Source organism: Ptychodera flava, chromosome 13, assembly GCF_041260155.1.
Source record: "Ptychodera flava strain L36383 chromosome 13, AS_Pfla_20210202, whole genome shotgun sequence".
Taxonomy (NCBI): domain Eukaryota; kingdom Metazoa; phylum Hemichordata; class Enteropneusta; family Ptychoderidae; genus Ptychodera; species Ptychodera flava.
This window is the reverse complement of record NC_091940.1, coordinates 34,294,730-34,316,969: the sequence shown is the minus strand read 5'-3', so window position 1 is coordinate 34,316,969 and position 22,240 is coordinate 34,294,730. Positions and strand designations below refer to the sequence as shown.

The following is a 22,240-nucleotide window of genomic DNA, read 5'->3' as shown; positions in this document are numbered from 1 at the left end:
CAAAGAAAACTTATGCCATCCGGCAGCAACATTCAAAGGTCTGATCAAAGGTGAATCATTACGATACATCAGAACATGTAACAACGAAATCGATTTTACACAAAAAGTCACACAATTTAGTGAAAAATTACAAGACCGACAATACAAAAAAATGAAATAGAAAGCATTATCAGAGAGACAGATCATAAAAGCAGAAAAAGACTGCTTGAACAACAAGAAGAAAGAAATAACGCCACCAACAATACCAACATATAGCCCGTACATAGAAACGACAAAAATCAAGCAAGCCCTGACAGAAAACTGGAGTGAACTTGAAAAAGACGAAACACTAAAAAAACTGTTCCAAAACCAACCTATGATCACATATATTTATTAGAAGGAACAGAAATATAGGTGACACACTTATAAGCGCCAGACTTTACAAAAACTACAATAGCTCAAACTCAGGGTCACACGAACCTACACAAACACAACGAGATCAAACTGTAGACATTCTAGCTTCCCTACTTGAACAACAAACGTAAGTGGAACAACATATTACCAAATTAAAAAATCTAACAATCAATCAATTGGTCTCACCAATCAAAAATAAATTTTAAGTGGCTGATGAAGAAAACTCTGTTTTCGAAACGTAGCGCCAAAGGATCGTAGTGTCACAGCAATCTCTCCGCGCCAGTGCGGATTAACACAAGACACGTAGATTACGGGTACGTCTCGCCATGGCTAAGCAACATTTTACATAAAACAGCCAAACATGATATACACTTATATTATACACAATATCATTCACAAAACGCAAACAACCCAAATATGAACGATGTGTGGAGTTGCTTTCCCTTTACTACCAATACTATTTAATTCCCATGTGATCTGTACACCTTCCAGGAGACTTTAAACCCCTCTCCCTTTGCTCGGCTCTCCCGCGCTGGCACACCCTGTCAATTCAGGCGCGGCTGTTTATCTACAATTTGGGTAAAATAAACAGCATTTGGGAAACTGGTAATTTTACAATTACCAGCTAGTATTGAACCTCATGTTGAGTTTCACAACTATGGTGACAACCAGTGTACCCTGGTAACACAATATCAACACACTAGATATAACTAGACTTCAAACCAGGTTGACTGTGTTTGATATGAATAAACCGCCCACTTTTTATAGGACGTAAAAAATGCGTAAGTTCAGCCGGTGGCTTTTAATGTGAAATAGGGAATAGGTTATTGGCAAATTAACAACCAAAAACAAAATGGATACATATTCTGTATTAGTTATACTGAGATTGCTTTCAATTTTATTTATATATTTCACACCATATACGTTAGCATCTTGCAAAATTAGACCAGTATTGATTGGAAGGTGAAGTGTGTTTGTGTACCATTGTTTTACCCTGAAATTCAGACTTGTGTGCCTGTTTTATTAATAACTACAATTGGAAATGCCCTAAAAATGTTGGAAATTAGAAGAGAATGTACAATTTATAAGAAAATAAAAAAATATTGTCCAAATCGGACTGATATCGCGCAATATGTGGTCATAAGTGTTGATTCCATAATACCGGGGCGGCCATTTTGGATTTATGCAAATTAGGCATTGTTCCACTCCTTGTGTATTTATTTATTTACTTATTTACTTATTATTGTTTATTTATTTAACATTACAGGCATTTGCACCTTATAAAATCATGAAACAAGTATTGATTAGAAGACATAGTGTGTGAGAACACCATTGTTTTACAATTATGTTCCTGTTTTGTAAATAAAAACAATGGAATTTTTGTAAACATGTCTAAAATATGATGAAAATGTTCAAGGTACATGGAAATAAAAAAAAATTACCAAAATCGGACTGATATTGGGCAGTAAGTGGCCAAAAGCATTGAACCTATAATACCGGGCGGCCATTTTGGATTTATGCAAATTAGGCACTTTTCCACTCCTTGGATTTTGGAAGACTTTTGATATGTTTTTCAATGGGTTTTTCTGAGGTGAGTAGTGAAAAAATAAATTCTGTTGCAATTTGTGGTGGTCTTTTCATATTTTGACTGGACTAAAACTTAAGTAGGTGCATACGCTATTGCAAAAAGTTTTGCCTGTTATTTTGAGAATTAAATATGCAGAAATGTGTTAAAAAGAGTCGAATACAATTTACAAACGATTGTCTACTACCGAGAAGCGGGGAATGCGAGCCTAGATTCATATCGCCTTTGAGGGCGCTTTCTATAGTCACTGCATGCGTAGCTTTTTAGACTTAATAACTTATGTTGATGGTAGACATATCTTTTATGAAAGTTTTTTTTTGAAAGTTTTTTTTTTCGCGAATAAAGTTATCTTTAATAGAAATAAAACAAAAAATAACAAGCAAAAGTTGGACACCATCTGGTTGTTATCTTGTATTATCCTTCATCGATTGTCCAGAACCTCAACGTAATTTTGGTAAGGAAATTTTCTGGTATCATACAAAAACTACGTAGAGATTCTGGACAACGTCATCCATTTAAAATCGAAAGTTTATAGTTTGTTTCCATGCTTTATCATAGAAAATGAGACAATTTTAGGCTGGATATAATGGTCGAAGCAGATAGTCATCTCCTGCGCAGAAGGCGGTGGCAGCAAGGCATCCCCCTCCTCACGAAACTCGAAACGTATACCTACTACCGGAGGTGGATATACGACCCAACGAGCTGTAGGTAACTTCGAAGTTCTCGCTATTTGTGGGCTGAATGTTCGTGAAAGTGAAATGATTGCATTTCAGTCGTGCTGCAGTTTATTTCTTAAAATGTGTAGAGCAATGCATTGTTCTTGAAAGGACTACATCCGTGACGGTATTTACGTCTTTCAAAAACAAAAGCTCAAGTACACTGAGGCGAAGATGTCACATGTGTTATGTAGGAGTCTGTAAAACAGAGCTTTTGTTGTTGCTGAACGACAGAGCAGTCACAGTCGAACTTTTGCAGCTCTCTTCAATTTAATGTAGTGCACAGATGTACGCTATCAATTCTGCAGTCCTGAAGTCAAACTCATTGAACATGTTGCAGTGTGTTACCTGTCATGTAGCTGTCCGGAGTAATTCGCAGAAGCGAAAATCACATATTTATTTGTCTACTCAGTGGCTAACAGGAAACATCAAAGGATGTCTACTGTACTGGTTTCCTGAGTTCGTTGAAGAGACTTCTAGTTATCTGGTGTAGACAGGAAATCAAGTGTCAAGGGGTATAAAAGAGATTTGCATAGTCTTGCCCCGACCGTATCTCAATAGTTGAACGCGGATGAACGAGCGCCCTCTACTGTTACAATGGGTCTTAACGACTCACTTCGTTTACAAGTTCATATACAAATACTATATATTTATTAAGTCAACGAATAATGTAATTACAATATACTAATCACTCCATGCATTTACTTACTCAATTATGAAGCTTATATTTGAGAATAACTTCATTACATTTCTGACAAAATTCGTACCAAATAGTGAAAACAATACAAAAAGTAAATTAATGCACAAAGATATACAAACAGGAGATGAGAGAACATATAAAATGCACAGTTTTGGAAGTTTTAAATAAAATACAAACAATGCTTATGTTATTGGTTCAAAACCATCTTAAGTTAGAGATGTATGCTAAATTTACAAGGGACCGGTTGACCAGCGTTTGGGTCTAACCAGTTACAGTTGTCTTGGGTTCGGTTGGGAAAGTTTACGAATATTCTATACGTCGTTTTCAACAAAATAATTAGAAGAAAAAATAAGTTCTGCACAGTTCATTCTTGATGATCGGATGTCTTTTCACATATGGTGCTGGAATTGAGCGCGATCCCCTGATGCTAAATTGTACTCAAACTTCATGATTTATCGATATCAGGAGGGGTAGTCCCAATATTATCGTCACGGGGTTGTGTCGCCAAAGTCGAAAACATCTACCCATGTATATTCCAAAAACATGACCCATTGTTCGGGATTTCTTTGACAAATTTTGGGAATTTTCACCTTTATTCTGTTGCATGTGAAGGTTTTCCCTGACACATGAGACATTTGCTTTGTTATCGACCCACGCTTAAAGTTTTTAGAATGAAAGATCGACCTAAGTTTAAAGATTTTTTCTTGCAAAAGTGACCCCGTTGGGCGGCACATACTGACATCTTGTCGGGGTACATCCAGTGTTCTCCCAGCGGACAAATAGCGCGGGCGGTGCCGCCACGCTTACGGCCACACACGCCACGCTTTAATCAAGGCCGCCACGCTTACCACTTGGCCCGCCACTCTGTGATCACGGCCCCGTTCTTTGTAAAATCTTTTCATTTTCACCGACATTCGTTGTTTGAACGCCTGTTCATTGTCCTCTTTTTTGTTTACGTTCTATAGGCCCTTATTATCACGTTTACACTTCGTTTTGTCAAGTTCAATTTCAAAGAATCTTAATTTTGAAGGTGTTATAAACGCAATTTGATGGTGTCAACCGTTTACTGACGTAAGTAAAAGACGTTCAATAACAGACGTCACCGCGGCCAGCGGCAACGCTGATTACTTGGCCTGGGGGGTGACAAGGATGGCGGTAAGGGTACGGGTAAAGTACTTCAAAGACTTTTCGTTCGAGACGTGTTTTGAGTTTTATTCATTCGTCCTGTCATGGGACTAGTTGTCTTGAGACTTTTTCGCGATTTTAATAAACTAAATGTCAGATCGGTTCGATAAATGTCTTTCGTCAAAACCTTGCGTCGTGTATTGTCAAATTGATCGGTGTGTTTCGAGGGCGCTCGTGCCAATCCGAGCACTGTATGACTGGAGGAGAGTACTGGAGAGTACTAACTAACAGTTCAAAGTGAGAACGCAGAGATCGTTCGGTTCGGCGTGGTTTCTGATATCTCTCATCCTTTCAGGGGAACAAATGTAGGTCTCCTATTCTAGAAAGTTATTTTTAAGTTTCAAATGCCACCGTAACTTGTGAATGTTGATAATTGCTATGTCTCTCTAGAATCTATCGTGCAGGGCGGCGGCCATTTTGTTTCATGTCTGTTTACGTTTATGGCTGTACCTGGCTTCAATAACAATTTTCACTGGAACGAACGGCTACAGCGTTTTGTAAATCATCGTCGCATTCCTTCGTTTTACGTTTTATGGCAAATATTGCCACACTATCAACCGAAAATAACAACTACAAAATTATATTCGCGGTGTCATTTTTTTGTGGCTGGTAAGATTACATTAACTTTTGTGTCACAACCAGACCCAAGGAGGCAAAAACTTGGGGATAAAATCGAAGTGTCCGGGATACTTTTGTTATTGTACAAAGTGACCTTTTCGTCTTTTCTTTTAGGAATGCTATGCAGGGCATGTCAGAAGTTCAACATTAAGTTTTTGATGTCCTCTGTTTGAGAATGTTAATAAAAATACTGATCATGTAAAGCAAATGCGTCTTGTATTAAAAGTAAGATGTCTTCAGTGTAGTTGCAGTTGCAAGTAGAGATCCCATGATACATATGCAAAAATCATGCAAATGATATGTAAATATTATGCAAATTAGCCGCCACCCTATTTCAAAATCCTGGGGAGAACACTGTACATCCCGGGCATCGTGATTATGCCCTATTCCCTTTTATATCGTCGGGGCGCCCTGTCCCGTAGAGTCCAATATGTTACTCTATGCGGGGGTGTTTCCCGCTGAGTCTCATATTTTACACACTGCATGATGTCTTGCAAAGTCCCATATATAGCTGTCTGCATGTAACACACTTGGTTCCTCACTTGTCCGTTTTTCGTACTCCTAAGTACCTGTTTAATCCAGTACACAAAGGGTATTACATCTTTCAACAAGCTTTGGATCAGCTTTCCACTTGCACAGTGAAGATGCATGATGTAGCTATGATAAAAAGACTTAAAATTCCTAAGGACATGATTGACAAAGCGACAAACTTCACTAATTTTAGAGCATATTCAGAAATGGTAGAGTAATCTTATTGGCATTTCATGTCGTAATTAAGAATTGATGTAAGGCACAGTGAGTTTGATCAAAGTCACTTCACACAGTAGCCATGGTTATGCGTGGAAGTGGAAAGATGATGTATCTCAAATATTCTCATGTATCGATCGCGCAATCCAGACAAAGGCTTTAAAAAAAATACATGAAACAACACTTTCTGCCATGCATGGCAGGACATTTGTATGTATCTAGAATTCTGTAAAGTGAACTCGTCACCGTCGTTGCAGCCTGCGTATAAGCATTACCTGTTATTGTCATGTTAGCAGTTGGATCTTTTATCTCAGAAAATTTAGACTGGAATAGAGAGTAACCACATACTGAGTGTCACCATGTCGTTCTTTGTCGCTACATAAGATGAGAAAATCATCTGTCAGTGTCAGATACATCAAACATTGCACAAAATTTATCAGGAGACTGTTGCAAATACAGTGTTGCTCATTTTTTATAGGGCCAAAAATGAAAGACCTGATTAAGATCAGGATATGCATCATTTGAAAGCTTTAGTGTCACTTCTTTTTAATCGTTTGAAAGGATCAGAGCTTGAAAATAAAGAAAAAGATGTATAAAGTCAAAAGATGTGCCTGCATCTTTCATACATCTCATCCCCTAGCATTAAAATAATTGAACATAAACACAAAAATTAACTATATCTTTTGAAGAAGAGTGAAAATTTAAATAGAAACTAACTGTACGTCATTCCACGATGTTTGAGGCTTATGATCAGAAATAGTCAGATTTTTAGTCTTTTTACGCAAGAGCTTTCACCAAGGTGATCTACTTTGCGTTGAAAAAAGCGTTTTATCGTTATAGGAAATGTCTCAAGTACATCAACAAGGACTGGACAGGAGTGTAGTTTCATGGAGATACATTAAGTGCCGTCATGGTTGAAAAACCTGTTAAACCTCCTTTGGTTTGATATTGAAATCTGCACCAAAGACAGAGGAATTTCGTGCATGGTGATTTCTATGACATCTTTTTGTCATTGTATCCACGGTGAGATGTTCTCCTTGGCATTTCTTGATTCCTGTTTTCACTCTGGGTGTTATCTTGCTTCTTAGATTTAGATTACCGTGGAGCAATAGTCTCATCAAGTTGATCAACTGTCTTGTCGAGTGAGCCAATGCTGTCAAGGCCAGCCTTGTGTACTTATCTCTTTGAAGGTCTACTACGTAAGGAAAAGTTTGGGACAATCATTTTTGCAGATGTCAGTTGATAAATATTAAAGTCAGTTTGATAAACATAAAAAAGCTAGGTGACAGCAGTCAATTTGTTCTTGTTCTTGTTTTTTTTGTTTATTTATTTTTCACAAAATGATACATAAAACACCATAAAATGAACAAAACTCTGCATGGATTACACAGAAAAGTCTAAAGACTTATTTCCACCGTTTGTGGTCCATATTATGCATATTGACAATAGACTAACAAAACAATGAAAAAAATACAAAGTGAGAAATCCGACAACAGAGAGTAAAACAAGCACTTCCAAAAGATAAGTAAAACGGATTTAAACCCTCTGAAAATCACATCAAAGATTAAATGAAATCTCTCCTGATACGATCGACATAAGAATCTTGCAAATGCCGTTTTAACTTTTTTTTATAAACTGTAATTGGAATCAATATTTCTTATACCACGTGGAAGGCAATTCCATAACTGCGAGGCTGAGTACTGAAAACTTGTTTGAAATAATTTTAATATCTCCTCCTGGGATAAAAACTGAGTTGTTGCCAGAATGTGTATTATGATTGTGTACATTTTGTCCGGTAATAAAATTTGATGCCAGGTAGGATGGAGCTTGACCCCTTATTATTTTATTCATTAGATACAGTTTCAGATACGATTTCTGCCCAGTGCTCTGAATGTAAAGTGAGCTGGCCCAATGTGTTCGGGGTGCATATCTAGAACAAACCTTATTATTTTATTTATTATTACTGACAACCTGCAAACCTTGATACCAGTAGGCACAGGCATAATCAAAAAGACAATTAATGAGACTGTTTGCAAGAAGTTTACGTGTGTTCCTGTCCAAAAAGTGACGTTTGCGAAACAAAAACTTATTAAAGACGAATGTTTGCCTTCTGAATAATTTGTGTGGCCATACTCTCTCCTGACAGTATTTGATCCAAATCGGCACCCAAATAATTAACGATATCCTTGGCGATGACGTTGGTATCGTTACAGACTATTTTCAGCTTAGACTGTTCTTTTAAGAAATGATTCGAACCAAAAAGAATTGACTCCGTTTTACCAAGAAGTAAAGTCAATTTGTTATCCACTGACCATTCATTCAAACTTTGCAATTCTTTCCTTTGTCCTTGTACTATAGCTTTGTAAACAATACCTCGTTGCATAACTGACATGTTGTGAGATTTCGAGTGTGTCATTCTACACTTTATTGGTCTACGGGCAGATTTTATTTCAAAATGTATCATCATTTTAAATGTTCTTAACCACTGATATAGGCCTATAAGGGCCATGGGAGAGGCCATGGACCGTAACTTTTACAAAAAAGGTGAATCAATAAAACGAATTAATTATAAAAATAAATTGTCTTTAACTTAACAGTATTTTTACTATTCATTCGTTCTGCTTTTAATATTTTTTTGATAAACGAGGAAAATTACAGCAACAATCCAACATTGAACAGGAGAAACAATCCATGACACTAGCAGGCCGGAGAATGCAAGAGGTCACCGTTGGTGGCGTATGGGCTGAGCTGTGTTAGCGTGGAACGCGTTGTTGACAGGTTAACGTATGACGAGCAAATTTAGCTGAGTGGTTATCCGAAATTCTCCCAATCGGACCGTGAGAACGACCCCTTACCTTATCATGAAGTAAATGCCGGTACATTGGCTACCTGAGACAGACAGAGCGAGTTAGTGAGGTGATCCTACAAGCAGCTAGTGTACCGAGCATCACCGCGCACCGCATATTTACTTGCAGGCCAGGTATGCAGCACGAAATGTAAAATCTAATACTCGATCGACTCTAATAAGTTCGTCATCATGTAGCTCTGCATGGCAGGGCGGTGTGTTACAGGCGTTATACGGGGAGGCTAATCATCATGCTGTATGGGTCCGTCCAACATGTTCAGTGTGTTCAGATAGCCCAAGGAAGTGATCAGTATGATACCTCGTACGGGGAGGCTAATCATCATGCTGTACGGGTCCGTTCAACATGTTCAGTGTGTTTAGATAGCCCAGGGAAGTGATCAGTATGATATCTCCTTGAAGTTGGATAGCCCATGGATAGCCAAACACCTCTTTAATGATATTTAACAGTATGATACCTCCTTGAAGTTGGATAGCCAAACACCCCTTTAATGATATTTAACAGTATGATACCTCCTTGAAGTTGGATAGCCAAACACCCCTTTAATGATATTTAACAGTATGATATCTCCTTGAAGTTGTATAGCCAAACACCCCTTTAATGATGATATCTAACAGTAACAATGGGCTTTTAGCAAGGCTTACCCGAAAACCCGGCCCAAGACGACCGAAGCCCCTTGCGCCGATGGGAAAATCGCTCTTTGCACTTGTGCCCTCTCGGTCTCACATATTCACAAAACACATGTGGAAAAAAGTGTTCAGGCTTTGTCCCTTGCACTAGCTAATATTGGGCAAAAGTTCTTTTAGGCCCCCTCATACCTAGAAATAACTTAAATCACAAACTTTCTTTTACTCAGAAGGTATACCCAGGGCACAGCGCACGAAACTTCTCATCCAGGCTCTTACTGCGGTCACGTCACCATGGTAAGACGTTGTTCCTTTGGAGGCTGCCCTAACAAATGCGGTTCAGGTATCTCGTTTTATGGTTTTCCATCGGATGTTTGGCAACGAACTCGGTGGTCACAGGCGGTCAAACAGACTCGGGTCGATTGGGATGGTCCAAAGCCGCATAGTGTTGTTTGTAGCGAACACTTTCCCGAAGAGTCATTCGACGGCGGAAAACAGAACGCTCTTGTAGCCATCCGGTATGGCTACCGCCGTCGACCTAAGTTGAAAAGCAATGCTGTACCCAGTCCAACATTAAGATTATCATCTGAAAAGCGAGGGGGTACAGAAGGGGCAGCTGATGTCATTCCACTTACAGAAATGCCCCCGATATGTTTAGATGACGGCAGCAGCATAGTTGACGCGGTAAGTCAGTGCCGATGCAGTAAAATGTGAAAGAGATTCTCCACCTGGTCCTAATAATTACTGCCCATAGCTGCCTAAGGACTGCCCGAGAATCGCCCAAGCACTGCCCAAGTAAAAAGTAGGCCAAATTTTGCCAACTTTAACACAAAGCCAATAGGTCCAACATATATCATGCCAAACCAAAAATATCTTTGATTTGGCATTAACCTGATGTTTTATCCGGCTGTGTTGAACTCGGAAGATGCCGGACTTGAAGGACAACATGTCACCAGTTTATAGTGAGATCATACCATTCAGTGCAAGAGTAGGTACGACATCATAGCCGCACGCATGCAGCTTGACAGCCTAACACCCCTTGTACTGAATGGTATAATCTAACAAGAAAGCTGGGGATGTCTTTCTCGTCGATAATTCAGTTTCTTCCAGGTTCTAAAACCGCTAGAGAAAACATCAGGCTAACGCCAAATTATATTTTTGGTTAGCCGGGCATGATATATGTTAAACCCATTGACTTTATGTTAAAATTGGCGAAATTTGGTCAACTTTTTAGTATTTTACTCGGGCAGTCCTCGGGCAGCTACGGGCAGTCACTGGCAGTAATTAGCAGGACCCTCCCCACCTCACTGTCCAAAAGTTTGTGTTGCGTTCTGCTATCTTGTCGACACTACTGACTGTGTACAGAAACGAACTTTTCATCAATAGCTCACTTGAAACTGTAAAATAGACAGTATTTCACTCGCAATGCTATGTCCAAAGTATTCATGAAAGGTAATGTGGAGGCACAGAGCTATATCTATCTTCGTGGAAGTTTTCTGGAGCAGTTGCTCGCCCTGCTTCCATGTGTCAGTCCTTCGAAACAATGAACCACTGAAGTTTAGCTGCCTTTTATACCCAAGGAATGGCTTGAAAGGAACTCTTTCCCTAGTATTGCATCAATACAACCTAATGTGTTCAAAACACCGTATCAAACAGACAGTGCACTTCAAAAAGCTTACCAGGAAACTACATGCATATAGCTGCAACAATTGTAATCCACAGGTTTTACACCGGCATTTTGTGTCATGTTTTGTAGCCCCTACTGGCAGATGCTACACAGCCAACACAACAGGCTGGCACTATACAGCCAACATTAGAGAAAAAGCCGGCTCACGGCTTGTTGGCTATAATTATTGCAGCTAATTAACCTGCATTAATGCATAGAGCTCTTGGCTGACTACAGTAGTCTGAAGAGGTGGTAGCTGTGTGTGTCCGAGTCGCCTCCCAGTAGGTTTGAATTTCACACAAGGCACACGTACCCCGGTAGAAGTGGCTTGGAAATTTTCAGCTAGTTCTGGTGACAGCAGTAGATCATGCCGGGGTCTTATTTTTTATTTGTTTACATGAATTTCTACATTTTGATGTGAATGGTCTTCTACTGTGCTCTTACATAAGACTTCAGTGTTCTCCCCAGGATTTTGAAATAGGGTGGCGGCTAATTTGCATAATATTTACATATCATTTGCATGATTTTTGCATATGTATCATGGGATCTCTACTTGCAACTGCAACTACACTGAAGACATCTTACTTTTAATACAAGACGCATTTGCTTTACATGATCAGTATTTTTATTAACATTCTCAAACAGAGGACATCAAAAACTTAATGTTGAACTTCTGACATGCCCTGCATAGCATTCCTAAAAGAAAAGACGAAAAGGTCACTTTGTACAATAACAAAAGTATCCCGGACACTTCGATTTTACCCCCAAGTTTTTGCCTCCTTGGGTCTGGTTGTGACACAAAAGTTAATGTAATCTTACCAGTCACAAAAAAATGACACCGCGAATATAATTTTGTAGTTGTTATTTTCGGTTGATAGTGTGGCAATATTTGCCATAAAACGTAAAACGAAGGAATGCGACGATGATTTACAAAACGCTGTAGCCGTTCGTTCCAGTGAAAATTGTTATTGAAGCCCTAGGCTACAGCCATAAACGTAAACAGACATGAAACAAAATGGCCGCCGCCCTGCACGATAGATTCTAGAGAGACATAGCAATTATCAACATTCACAAGTTACGGTGGCATTTGAAACTTAAAAATAACTTTCTAGAATAGGAGACCTACATTTGTTCCCCTGAAAGGATGAGAGATATCAGAAACCACGCCGAACCGAACGATCTCTGCGTTCTCACTTTGAACTGTTAGTTAGTACTCTCCAGTACTCTCCTCCAGTCATACAGTGCTCGGATTGGCACGAGCGCCCTCGAAACACACCGATCAATTTTGACAATACACGACGCAAGGTTTTGACGAAAGACATTTATCGAACCGATCTGACATTTAGTTTATTAAAATCGCGAAAAAAATCTCAAGACAACTAGTCCCATGACAGGACGAATGAATAAAACTCAAAACACGTCTCGAACGAAAAGTCTTTGAAGTACTTTACCCGTACCCTTACCGCCATCCTTGTCACCCCCCAGGCCAAGTAATCAGCGTTGCCGCTGGCCGCGGTGACGTCTGTTATTGAACGTCTTTTACTTACGTCAGTAAACGGTTTACACCATCAAATTGCGTTTATAACACCTTCAAAATTAAGATTCTTTGAAATTGAACTTGACAAAACGAAGTGTAAACGTGATAATAAGGGCCTATAGAACGTAAACAAAAAAGAGGACAATGAACAGGACGTTCAAACAACGAATGTCGGTGAAAATGAAAAGATTTTACAAAGAACGGGGCCGTGATCACAGAGTGGCGGGCCAAGTGGTAAGCGTGGCGGCCTTGATTAAAGCGTGGCGGGTGTGGCCGTAAGCGTGGCGGCACCGCCGCGCTATTTGTCCGCTGGGGAGAACACTGAGACTTGCTATCACAATACTGTGAGCAATGCGACATGTGTCAAAATTGGACTCACAAATGTTGACTTAGTGCGCCGGGTTAGGTTGTCAGAAATTCATCTCAAGTTGACTCAGGTCAGGTCAGGCTTTCCGGTAAGCCCTTTTAGTGAGACCCCACTCAATATTCTCTACTCAATGCATATACACTATTGGGATGGTGGAAGACTTGATGCATCTCTGGTCCTAGTGTTGGTCTCTGTTAGATTTGTCTAATTTGCAGTGAAATTTTCATTTGTAGTTCACATTTAGCACACGAATGTCAGGTTACTGCATAAGCTAAAGTCGGTGGCGTCAGTATGTATGTGTATGTATGTATGTACCTATAGAATGTCCATCAACATCAATAACTTGTGAACAGCTGCACTTTGTATGTGGATGCATCCTGGGCTATAGATGAGATTTTCTTCAAATGAAGTTTGCATTCCCAAAATTATGCAGATGAGCTTTAAAAATATGAAAATGGTCAAAAATTACGAACTCAAGAGCCCCTATGTTGATCGCTTTGAAAATTAGTATGCAAGTACCTTCAGTGTACCCTATACAGTTGTATGTATGTTGTTAAGACATTTTAAATTTTTTAATTGTGATTATTTTTTTTGGTCATTTTCCTCCCCAATTGCTCTTAAATTTGGATTGAATGTTTGCGAGCGTATTACCTTTCTAGTTTGTTGAAATTACGACACAATTGGCAGAATTACCATTTTAGGGCAACTTTTGTCATTTTTGGTCAAAAATCTTAAAAAATCTTTTTTCTTTTAAATGGCTGGACAGACAGCTTTTATATTTGGTAAACAGATGCCCAGTGACGGCAATATTTGGATATATGCAAATTGTCCTGAAATATATAAATTTGTATTTCTAAGACAATTTTGTCATTTTGGTCAAGAAAACCCGTTCTCAAAAACTTTATTGTGATAGCCTTGTAATTTTGTATAAAAGTCCCAAGGGATGTTATTAGATAAACTTCTACTGAAAGTGTTGGTCAAAAAATAATTTTCTCCCTAAGGTCTTGTTAGATTCCTTTGATATACTTATCTAAGAGCTGACCTTGTCAGATTGGTAAAATTGTGGAGAAATTTTCAAATTTGTATTTTTTGGCGAATTTTTCACATTTTAGGTAAAATATTTTCTCTGAATTAACTTTTCTGATTGCCTTGAAACTTGGTTTACAAAGGGGCATCCTTAGTTGAGTGTCTTCAAATTGCAGTGAAATTTTCATATTTGTACTTTTTTGGTAATTTTCCCGTTTTTGATCAAAAGATCATTTTCTCTGAAATTGCTGATCTGATTGCTTTGAAACTTGGTATGCATGTTTCCAAAAGTGAACTTTGTTGGAAATGTTTAACATGCATATTATATTTTTGACAATTTTTGCTGTGTATGCTCAAAAAAATGCCAAATATCACATTCTTTGATTCTCTGGTCAAATTATAAATACCTAAGAACTGCTACACACAACACCTTTGTATTTGGTGTGTAAGTGCTTGCTTAACTGTGAATGGGAATTAGTTGAAATGAAGTTATAATCGGCAAAAATTATGCCAAACAAAAAATAATGAGCTGCAAAAGTGTAATTTAAACTTTGTGAAAATTTCAGTAATTTTACATGTTTGTGATATTTTTACAGAAACACAACCAAAGACCTCCAAGTTATTTTCTTAAATCTTACTGTTTAATGAATTACTTAATTTTTGTTTACATGGATCCCATGTAGTACAATATCACAAGAGGACATCTATAGCTTGGTATCATAGAAATAACGGACGACGTGCTGACCATTAACATTTATTTATTGGCAAGGGCGAGAGGAAAGTAAAAAATTAACGGTGAGGCTTGCCGAGTCTGTTAATTTGGCTTTTTTCGAGCCCGCACCCATAAATAAACGTTAATGGTCAGAGCGGAGTCTGCTATTTCCATTATATTATCAACGAACCGCAGAAACCCGTCAAAATTTGCAAAAATTTTCGACACAAACGACAAGTGGGCCCCAGAACTGAGCAAACGAGATGCACTGTCACGCGCGCTGTAAAATATTGGCAAATCCGGAGATGTTTTCAGAAAAAGGATCTGAAATGGTCCACAAGTGCTCCATTTTATTTTGTGATTGATTATGATTTACATTTGAGCTGTAAAGTTACGATACTTTGAGTTGTTAATCTTATTATTCATATTCACGGGCATGTAAACAGACCATTACTGTGTATTTGTGGTCAGTCACGTGGTTCAGCTCAACCAATCAAAATGCGACAGGCAGGGCATGGTAATATAATGCACATTGTACCAGGTTGCATGGCATTGTATGTCCATTGCAACAATTACCAATCCTAAATACTTCGCCTTGGTATTTGATGGACTATGCATCAACATGTGTTCAAATGCACTTGACATTATGATTATTACAAGCCTAGGCCTATAGAAGCTATTAATGGTGTATGTACGCATTGTACACTCAATCTGGTATGCTAAATGTAAGCCAAGTACCATGGATGCAGTGTTCCTTACCGTAATGTTACTGTGATTAATATTTCAGTATATCATTCTATGAAAACGTGTTGAATGTCAATGCTTTTTCTGCCTTCTTCTACAGGACATAAACATGCCTTACAAGCTTGGCATCGGTCGGCGTACGAAGTATTATCAGAAAAAACTGAAAAAAAGGGCATGTGAAAGGAAGGGACAGAAAGGAAACCAACAGGATGACAGTACAGTCTTTCAGGACGTCGTTATCAGTTCAGATGTTGATTTATGCAGTGGCAATGACAGACAACCTGAATGTCATTCTTCTGGTGATGCTTCAGGTCAGTCTAACTCATGGGTAGTACCCAGTACTGTGTCTTCTACTGTTACATCACAAAGCCAGACAAATATCAAAGATGTGCATGCAGTAACATTGTGTTTAAGATACTCTCTCTCAGTTATTGAGTAACTGCATGTGTTCTGTTTTACATTGGACAGCTTTCAAAAAGCTCTAACTCTAACGCTTCACAAGAGCGCCATTAATTTTCATTCAGATCAGTACACTGTTATTGATTTCAGCACATACCTGTCAAGTACAAGAATAATCAATTTCATCTGTTCACTGACTGACTCCTTTGTAGCAATTTGTCTCTCCCATAGAGAAATGTTTTCAAAGCTATAAAGAAATGGTAGATACTGGGCAGAGGTGATTGCATTTTTGTGCTGCAGTATGGCTCTCTCAGAAAAACAACCATGGCTATTTTTAAGGCAATTTCCCCCATTTTTGGTCAAAAAATCATTTTCTCCCAAAGTTCTCGTTGGATTGCTTTGAAACTTGATACTCTTGATCCTAGGTTTGTCTTCTGTTGGGTTTGTGAGATCTGTAGTAAATTTTCCTATTTTTATTTTTGGGGCAATTTCTTATACTTTTGGTCAAAAAATCATTTTAGTCTGAATTAACTATACTGATTCTGATTGCTCTGAAACTTGGTATGCATTTACCTTGAGGCAACCTTAGTGTCTTTTGAAATTTTCATATTGTATTTTTGGGGCAATTTTCCCACTTTTTGGTCAAAATATCATTTTCTCAGATATTGCTCATCTGATTGCTTTTAAACTTGGTATGCATGTTCCCAGGGGTAAACTTAGTTCAGTGTACTCACCCTAGCCACATTGAACAAGATGTGAGCCAGAGTCATTGACCCTGTGTTTGTATGAAGCAGCTATCTTTGCAAGATAACACCAGTAATTGTTTGTAAGTTTTTCATATTAATTCATTTATTTTACAGACATGACAGGAATTGCTTTGAGTGAAAGGCTGGACCCAACCACAGATGGCTGTCTTGTCAGCACTTCCTCCATCCATTTGACAGATATGGGATTTTCAGATGGCGTATTGAATGCCCTTAATAGGTTACGTGAACAAGCTGTCTTGACTGATGCAATAATTTGTGCTGAAGATCAAGAGCTTCACTGCCACAAGGTAGTGCTGTCCAGCTGTAGTCATGTATTCTGTCAGATGTTCTCTACAAGTACAAACAACACAACTCAAAGAATACACACAAGCATTGCCTCTGCAGATACAATGAGAAAAATCATCAATTTTGTGTATAAGGGGACAATCGAAGTCCAAAGGAGCGAGTTGGAAAAGCTCCACACAGCATCAAAACATTTTGGAGTTACCAGACTGAGCAAATTGTGTGAAAGATTTCTAGGAATCTCCAGAGAAGAGCCTGTGTTAGACTCTGTTGGAAGTGATGATGTTGAGGCTGGGGGACAGCAGACTGCAGAAAGGTTTTTCGTCGTACACGAAATGCCAGTAATTGATTCAGGTACTCATCCTCAGACAGGGGAAAGGGTGAAAGTGAAAAAGGAACGTACATACCCAGAGATTGGAGACAAAATTTCCAGGAACAATGGAATTGGTCATGAAGTCATGGATTGGGAATCAGTTTGTCATGGCAACAATGCAAACAACTCTGCCTCAACACAGTGTCAATCAACTAGTGGTAGTGATATTGGAAATCAAGGTCAATGTCAGTCTTTTCATGGCGAAAGGTCAGATACTTATGGTACAAAGACATCTCATGAGAAAACCATATCAGTGAAAACAGAACCAGTTCTTCTTGATGACCCAGTGTTCCATCAGAAAACTATATCAGTGAAAACAGAACCTGTTCTTGATAACCCAGTGTTCCATCAGAAAACAATATCAGTGAAAACAGAACCTGCTCTTCTTGATGAACTTGAACACTGGCACTCACGTAGTTATCAAAATGGTGATAGAGATCTTTACTCTGTGAGTGGTGTATCAGCAACACATCAATCGTCTGCTGATACAAACCAGGATCCAGAGGATGCAAGTAATGATGACAGCCAGCAGTTCTACATAGCAACAGAGCTGAACGATGATGCCATGGCAACAGGCGATTCATTTCAGGGAGAGAGAAGAGGAAGTACAGAACTGTCCTCCATGGCAACGGGGTTGATTGCCGCTGGGCATGGAGGAAATAATGGCAATGACAACACAAGGAAACTTCATGAAAGTGGACGTGAAGAAGAGTCCGATACTGCGTCACATTTCAGTAACACTTCATCAAGTACTGGCTATCAAGTTACAGGATCTACATGTGTCTACCCTAGTTACAACAGAGCAGACCACCCCAGACACACTCAGGCAGCTACATTTACATCAGTATCACGTATGGCAGTCACAAAGCCAACCCAAGGTGTTTCTACAGGAATAGATAAGGAAAAGACAATGCACGTCCCTCAAAAGATGAACCTACACACAATTAAATGTGAAAAAGAAAGCATCAGGAAGTGAAACACACAAAGTTTGTCATCTTTGTAATATTGAATTCACATGCACTAAGCTGTGGAAACTTCATTAAGACTTTCATAACAGGCCAGATTCCAAAGATAGTGTCAGCTGAAAGGACCGTGGACAGCAATTCATGTCTTTCTCATTGTTCAAGTTTCACCAGAAACAGCATCACGTAGGTTTGTCCAAGGACACATGCCCACTCTGTTACACCAAATTTTCAAGTTACCAAAGTGTGGTCAAACGCTACAGAAAAGCCCATCGCCACAGTGCATGTGACATTGATGCTCAGTCGCAATGTTCTGGAGAACAAAATGGTTCAAAAGATGATGGGGAGCATGCCAACAATGACACACGGTGTAAATGTGTTCAGTGCACAAGTTCAAGGCAGAGCACTAAAATAGCCAACAACAGAGAACTGGTGAGTCTTCTCCATTGCAAAGATTGTGACCAGTACTTCAGGTCCCCCACTCTATTCAAACTTCATCCAAAGCAGCATGAGTTGGGGCTGTCAAGTCAAACCTGTCCCTTATGCCTCCAGACTTTCTCAGCATCTGATAACTTAGGAAAACACTTCAAAATTACCACAAAAAAGGAATGATGTGGCTAAGTGACAATTCTGATAATTCTCCAGTACCTGAAGATGACATGGAGGATAACTCAGAGCAACAATCTGAAAATGCTGGCCAGGATAAATTAGAACCACAACAGCAATTTGAAACGGCAATTTGAAACTCTGCATTCTGGGAATCAGAGTGATGATATTGTAACAAATACAGGCTGTCAAAAAGTTGCAAGAGATAATAAATGTACTTTTAGTGCCTTATACACTTGCAAACAATGTGGACAACAGTTCAACTCACACGTATTCATTGTTTAGTTTGCATGAATTAGGTTTCTCAAATAAGACCTGTATGTACACTCTGAAAGTTATGTAAAAAGAGCTAGATACCATACCGTTGCCAAAAGTGTGGACACATCTTCATGAAGGTAGCCTCTTACAAAATGCATGAAAGACAGCATTATCCAATAATCCAATTTGCAGCGTCCTTTTTGCCACGTGAATTTCTCAACATTTTCTTATCTATGCAAACATTTAGAAAGGTCCACAAAGACAAAGAGAGCAGTTGGGAGCGCTATGAAAATTCACAAGTACCGGTAAATGAATTTGAAAATGCTACTGCTATCAACCCAGAACAAGCACTTATTGAGGTACAACATGCAGGGAATCCAAGTACAACCAATATATGAACCAATATAAAATCAGTCCACTCAAAAACGTAGAAGCTTCCCAGATTCCGCCCGGTATACACGTATATCCTTTCACTTGCAAAAAATGTGGACAAAAGTTTTTTGTAGAAAAATATTAGTAGACTTGCACCAACAGCAGCATAAGCACAGGCTTCAAAGTCAGATATGTCCTCTCTGTGGCCAGAAATTTTCAGCATTCATAAATGTGATAAAACATTTCACGGAAAGGTCATGATAGTCAAATCCTGGACCAGGAAGGAAGGAAGTCACTTGTCAACATTTTAATAGGATAGCTCACAGAATGGTGTAGGAAAGCAAAATGATGTGCAGAATTCAACTCCTGATGAAGGTGATTAAGTTGTTATTGACAATTATCAAGAAAAATAACCAGTCTGTGAATCTTTCCAATCTTTAAGTATTCTGTGTGAAGTAACGTATTTACCTTTTTTACAAAACATTTTCTTTTTTGACATTTTACCTGATGTGTACTTTAAATGAGATCTTGCTATCATTATTACAGATACAGATGGCTCTATTGAACTCACCTTTTGCACATGCTTGACTGACAACCTTCGTTTGCTTTAAATGTTTAAATGTACAGGTTTGTGTATCAAGCATACTGCACTTTACATTTTAAATGACACAATGCATCGTTCTCCACATCTTGGAGAAACAGTAGGGTCAATTTACATAACTATATCTAATTAGCATATTCTGTTGTTGTGAAAATGCTTGATACCCCCTTCCAACTAGTGCTAGAGGCACAATAGCAGGCAAATGTCATCTCTGTCTATGTGTGTCTGTCCACCAATCTGTATGCCGGTAGACCAAATTTGTTGAGCTAACAACTTGAACATTCACCAAATTGACCAACTTTGGTATGTGGAATGTTTGGATGATTATCTTGAAGTGAGTTGAATCTTGTAGATGTGTCTTGCAGGATGAAAAAATTATATACTTATGATTTTTTTCACAAATTTCCATTAATAAAGTTATTACTTTGATAATTTGTATACATGTTTGTGGGGACAATGCATTTGATATTTTTTCAAACTAACATAAAATGTTAATATTTGTATTTGTTTTATAATTTTACACATAGAATTACTTGTCCAATAGGTCCCAATATTGATTTAGGTCTTTTTATGTCAGCATATGTTAAAACATAATTTCCAGAACTGTTGGTGTTGTAGCTTTCACAGGTATTGATATGTTCCTAGGAGTGATTAATGATGATGTGTGAAAGTTATTGTGAAATTTACATATGTAAATTTTCAGTCAAGTTTCTCTTCTTTTTTTGGAACGTATTTTTTTCGTAACAACCGCTTACAAATTTAATTTATAAGTTCCTAGGACTGACTGCTTTCTGTTTTGTATGAATGATGTTGATTTTTGGTCAATCCTTTCTTATTTTTAGTAAAAAAAATACCCAGATATACTGATTTCAATTCTTTTCACATTTGATTTTATAGACGCCATGGACTCATTACGGTTCCAGAAAAAATCTTGTTTTACTACATTGTATTCTTGTTTCATCATCACGGTCATATAATAGGGGAGGACTCTGAAAGTCTTCCTTTGCTTTTGTTTGATTATTGACATTTGACTAGATTGGTTGAAAAACATTGATACTTGAAATATACTTGTTGAGAACCATGCTATGGTGAAGCTGTCAATTGGGATTTCCCATAGAGGCATGGCAAATTTGGGTAACTTTTGAACTTTTTGAGAGTGTAAACTTTAGTGGAATACAGTCTTTGTGTGTGGTCATTTCTGTCCGAAACAAACTCTTGATACACGTCTTTCTGTTCTGTTCATTAGAAATAATGAATCACTTTGAATTTTAATTGTCTTTAATTTTATTACTGTTCAAACCATCAAGAATAAAAAGGTAAGTTCACTTTTCACACCTCTTCCCATAGAAATCATTGAAACTTGGAAGATTTTAACAAAATTGAAACATTGCCATCTCTGCGGAGGAGTTTTGCTGTTTTGATCACAAAACATTTACAGGATACTTATAAAATTCTGAAGGGATGAGAAAACTTGTAAATTTTTGTAGGAAAATGAAATGAATTAAAATCTATCCATACTTAAATTCAAAATCTGTGCTATCATTTTTGGTTCTCAATGAGAACTATTACGCACGTTTATACTTGTGAAAGCAAGAGTGCACATGATATCATTTGTTGAATGCTTTGTCACAGTTAATTATCTATTAGTAGTTGGAATAGCTTCATTTGTGTAATCAAAGTAGAGCTAATAGGTCCAGCCCTGAATTCGCATGGACCACGGTACGAACAAAACCGCTTGCACAAATGCACATAAAAGTACATGCGTGTGTTTTTCCATAGGCCTGTGTACACTTTGATTGTTTGTACTGGCGTCTTGTGATCTCTAAGATGTACTGAGTCTACAGAACAATGCAGCATGTTCTCTTTTCTGGAGTAGAACCATTCCACATGTTTGAGTTGCCAACTGAAAGTGTACATTGCAGCCAGCAATTTAATTGGTGAGCTCTCAGAACTAGCTAGACATATATTTACACATGCTCAGTCTGCACATAGACAGTAGAGAGGAACCCTCTACTGTCTATGGTTTGCTGCGCTGTAGGATTAGACCATACTTACGTAGACTACTAACAATGACTAAAATTATATGCAATGATGTATCTCCCAAGCAGACAACAATAGTAAATATATCCATTGT

General features: G+C 38.3%; 1 protein-coding gene across 9 annotated transcripts in view; it reads left to right on the top strand.

Moving 5' to 3' along the window:
• LOC139148242 (uncharacterized) overlaps nucleotides 1-22,240 on the top strand; it is a 75,224-nt gene that overhangs the window by 11,051 nt on the left and 41,933 nt on the right. For 2 of the 9 annotated variants that reach the window (XM_070719563.1, XM_070719571.1), the window contains 2 exons: nucleotides 15,587-15,797; nucleotides 16,746-21,436. In XM_070719563.1, coding sequence (XP_070575664.1) covers nucleotides 15,587-15,797; nucleotides 16,746-18,283 — 1,749 coding nt within the window. In that variant the 3' untranslated portion in view covers nucleotides 18,284-21,436. Of the gene's footprint in view, nucleotides 1-8,686; nucleotides 8,925-9,664; nucleotides 10,119-11,555; nucleotides 13,093-15,586; nucleotides 15,798-16,745; nucleotides 21,437-22,240 lie in introns of those variants that run through there. The other 7 variants (XM_070719573.1, XM_070719558.1, XM_070719572.1 and 4 more) reach the window with 7 other exon arrangements.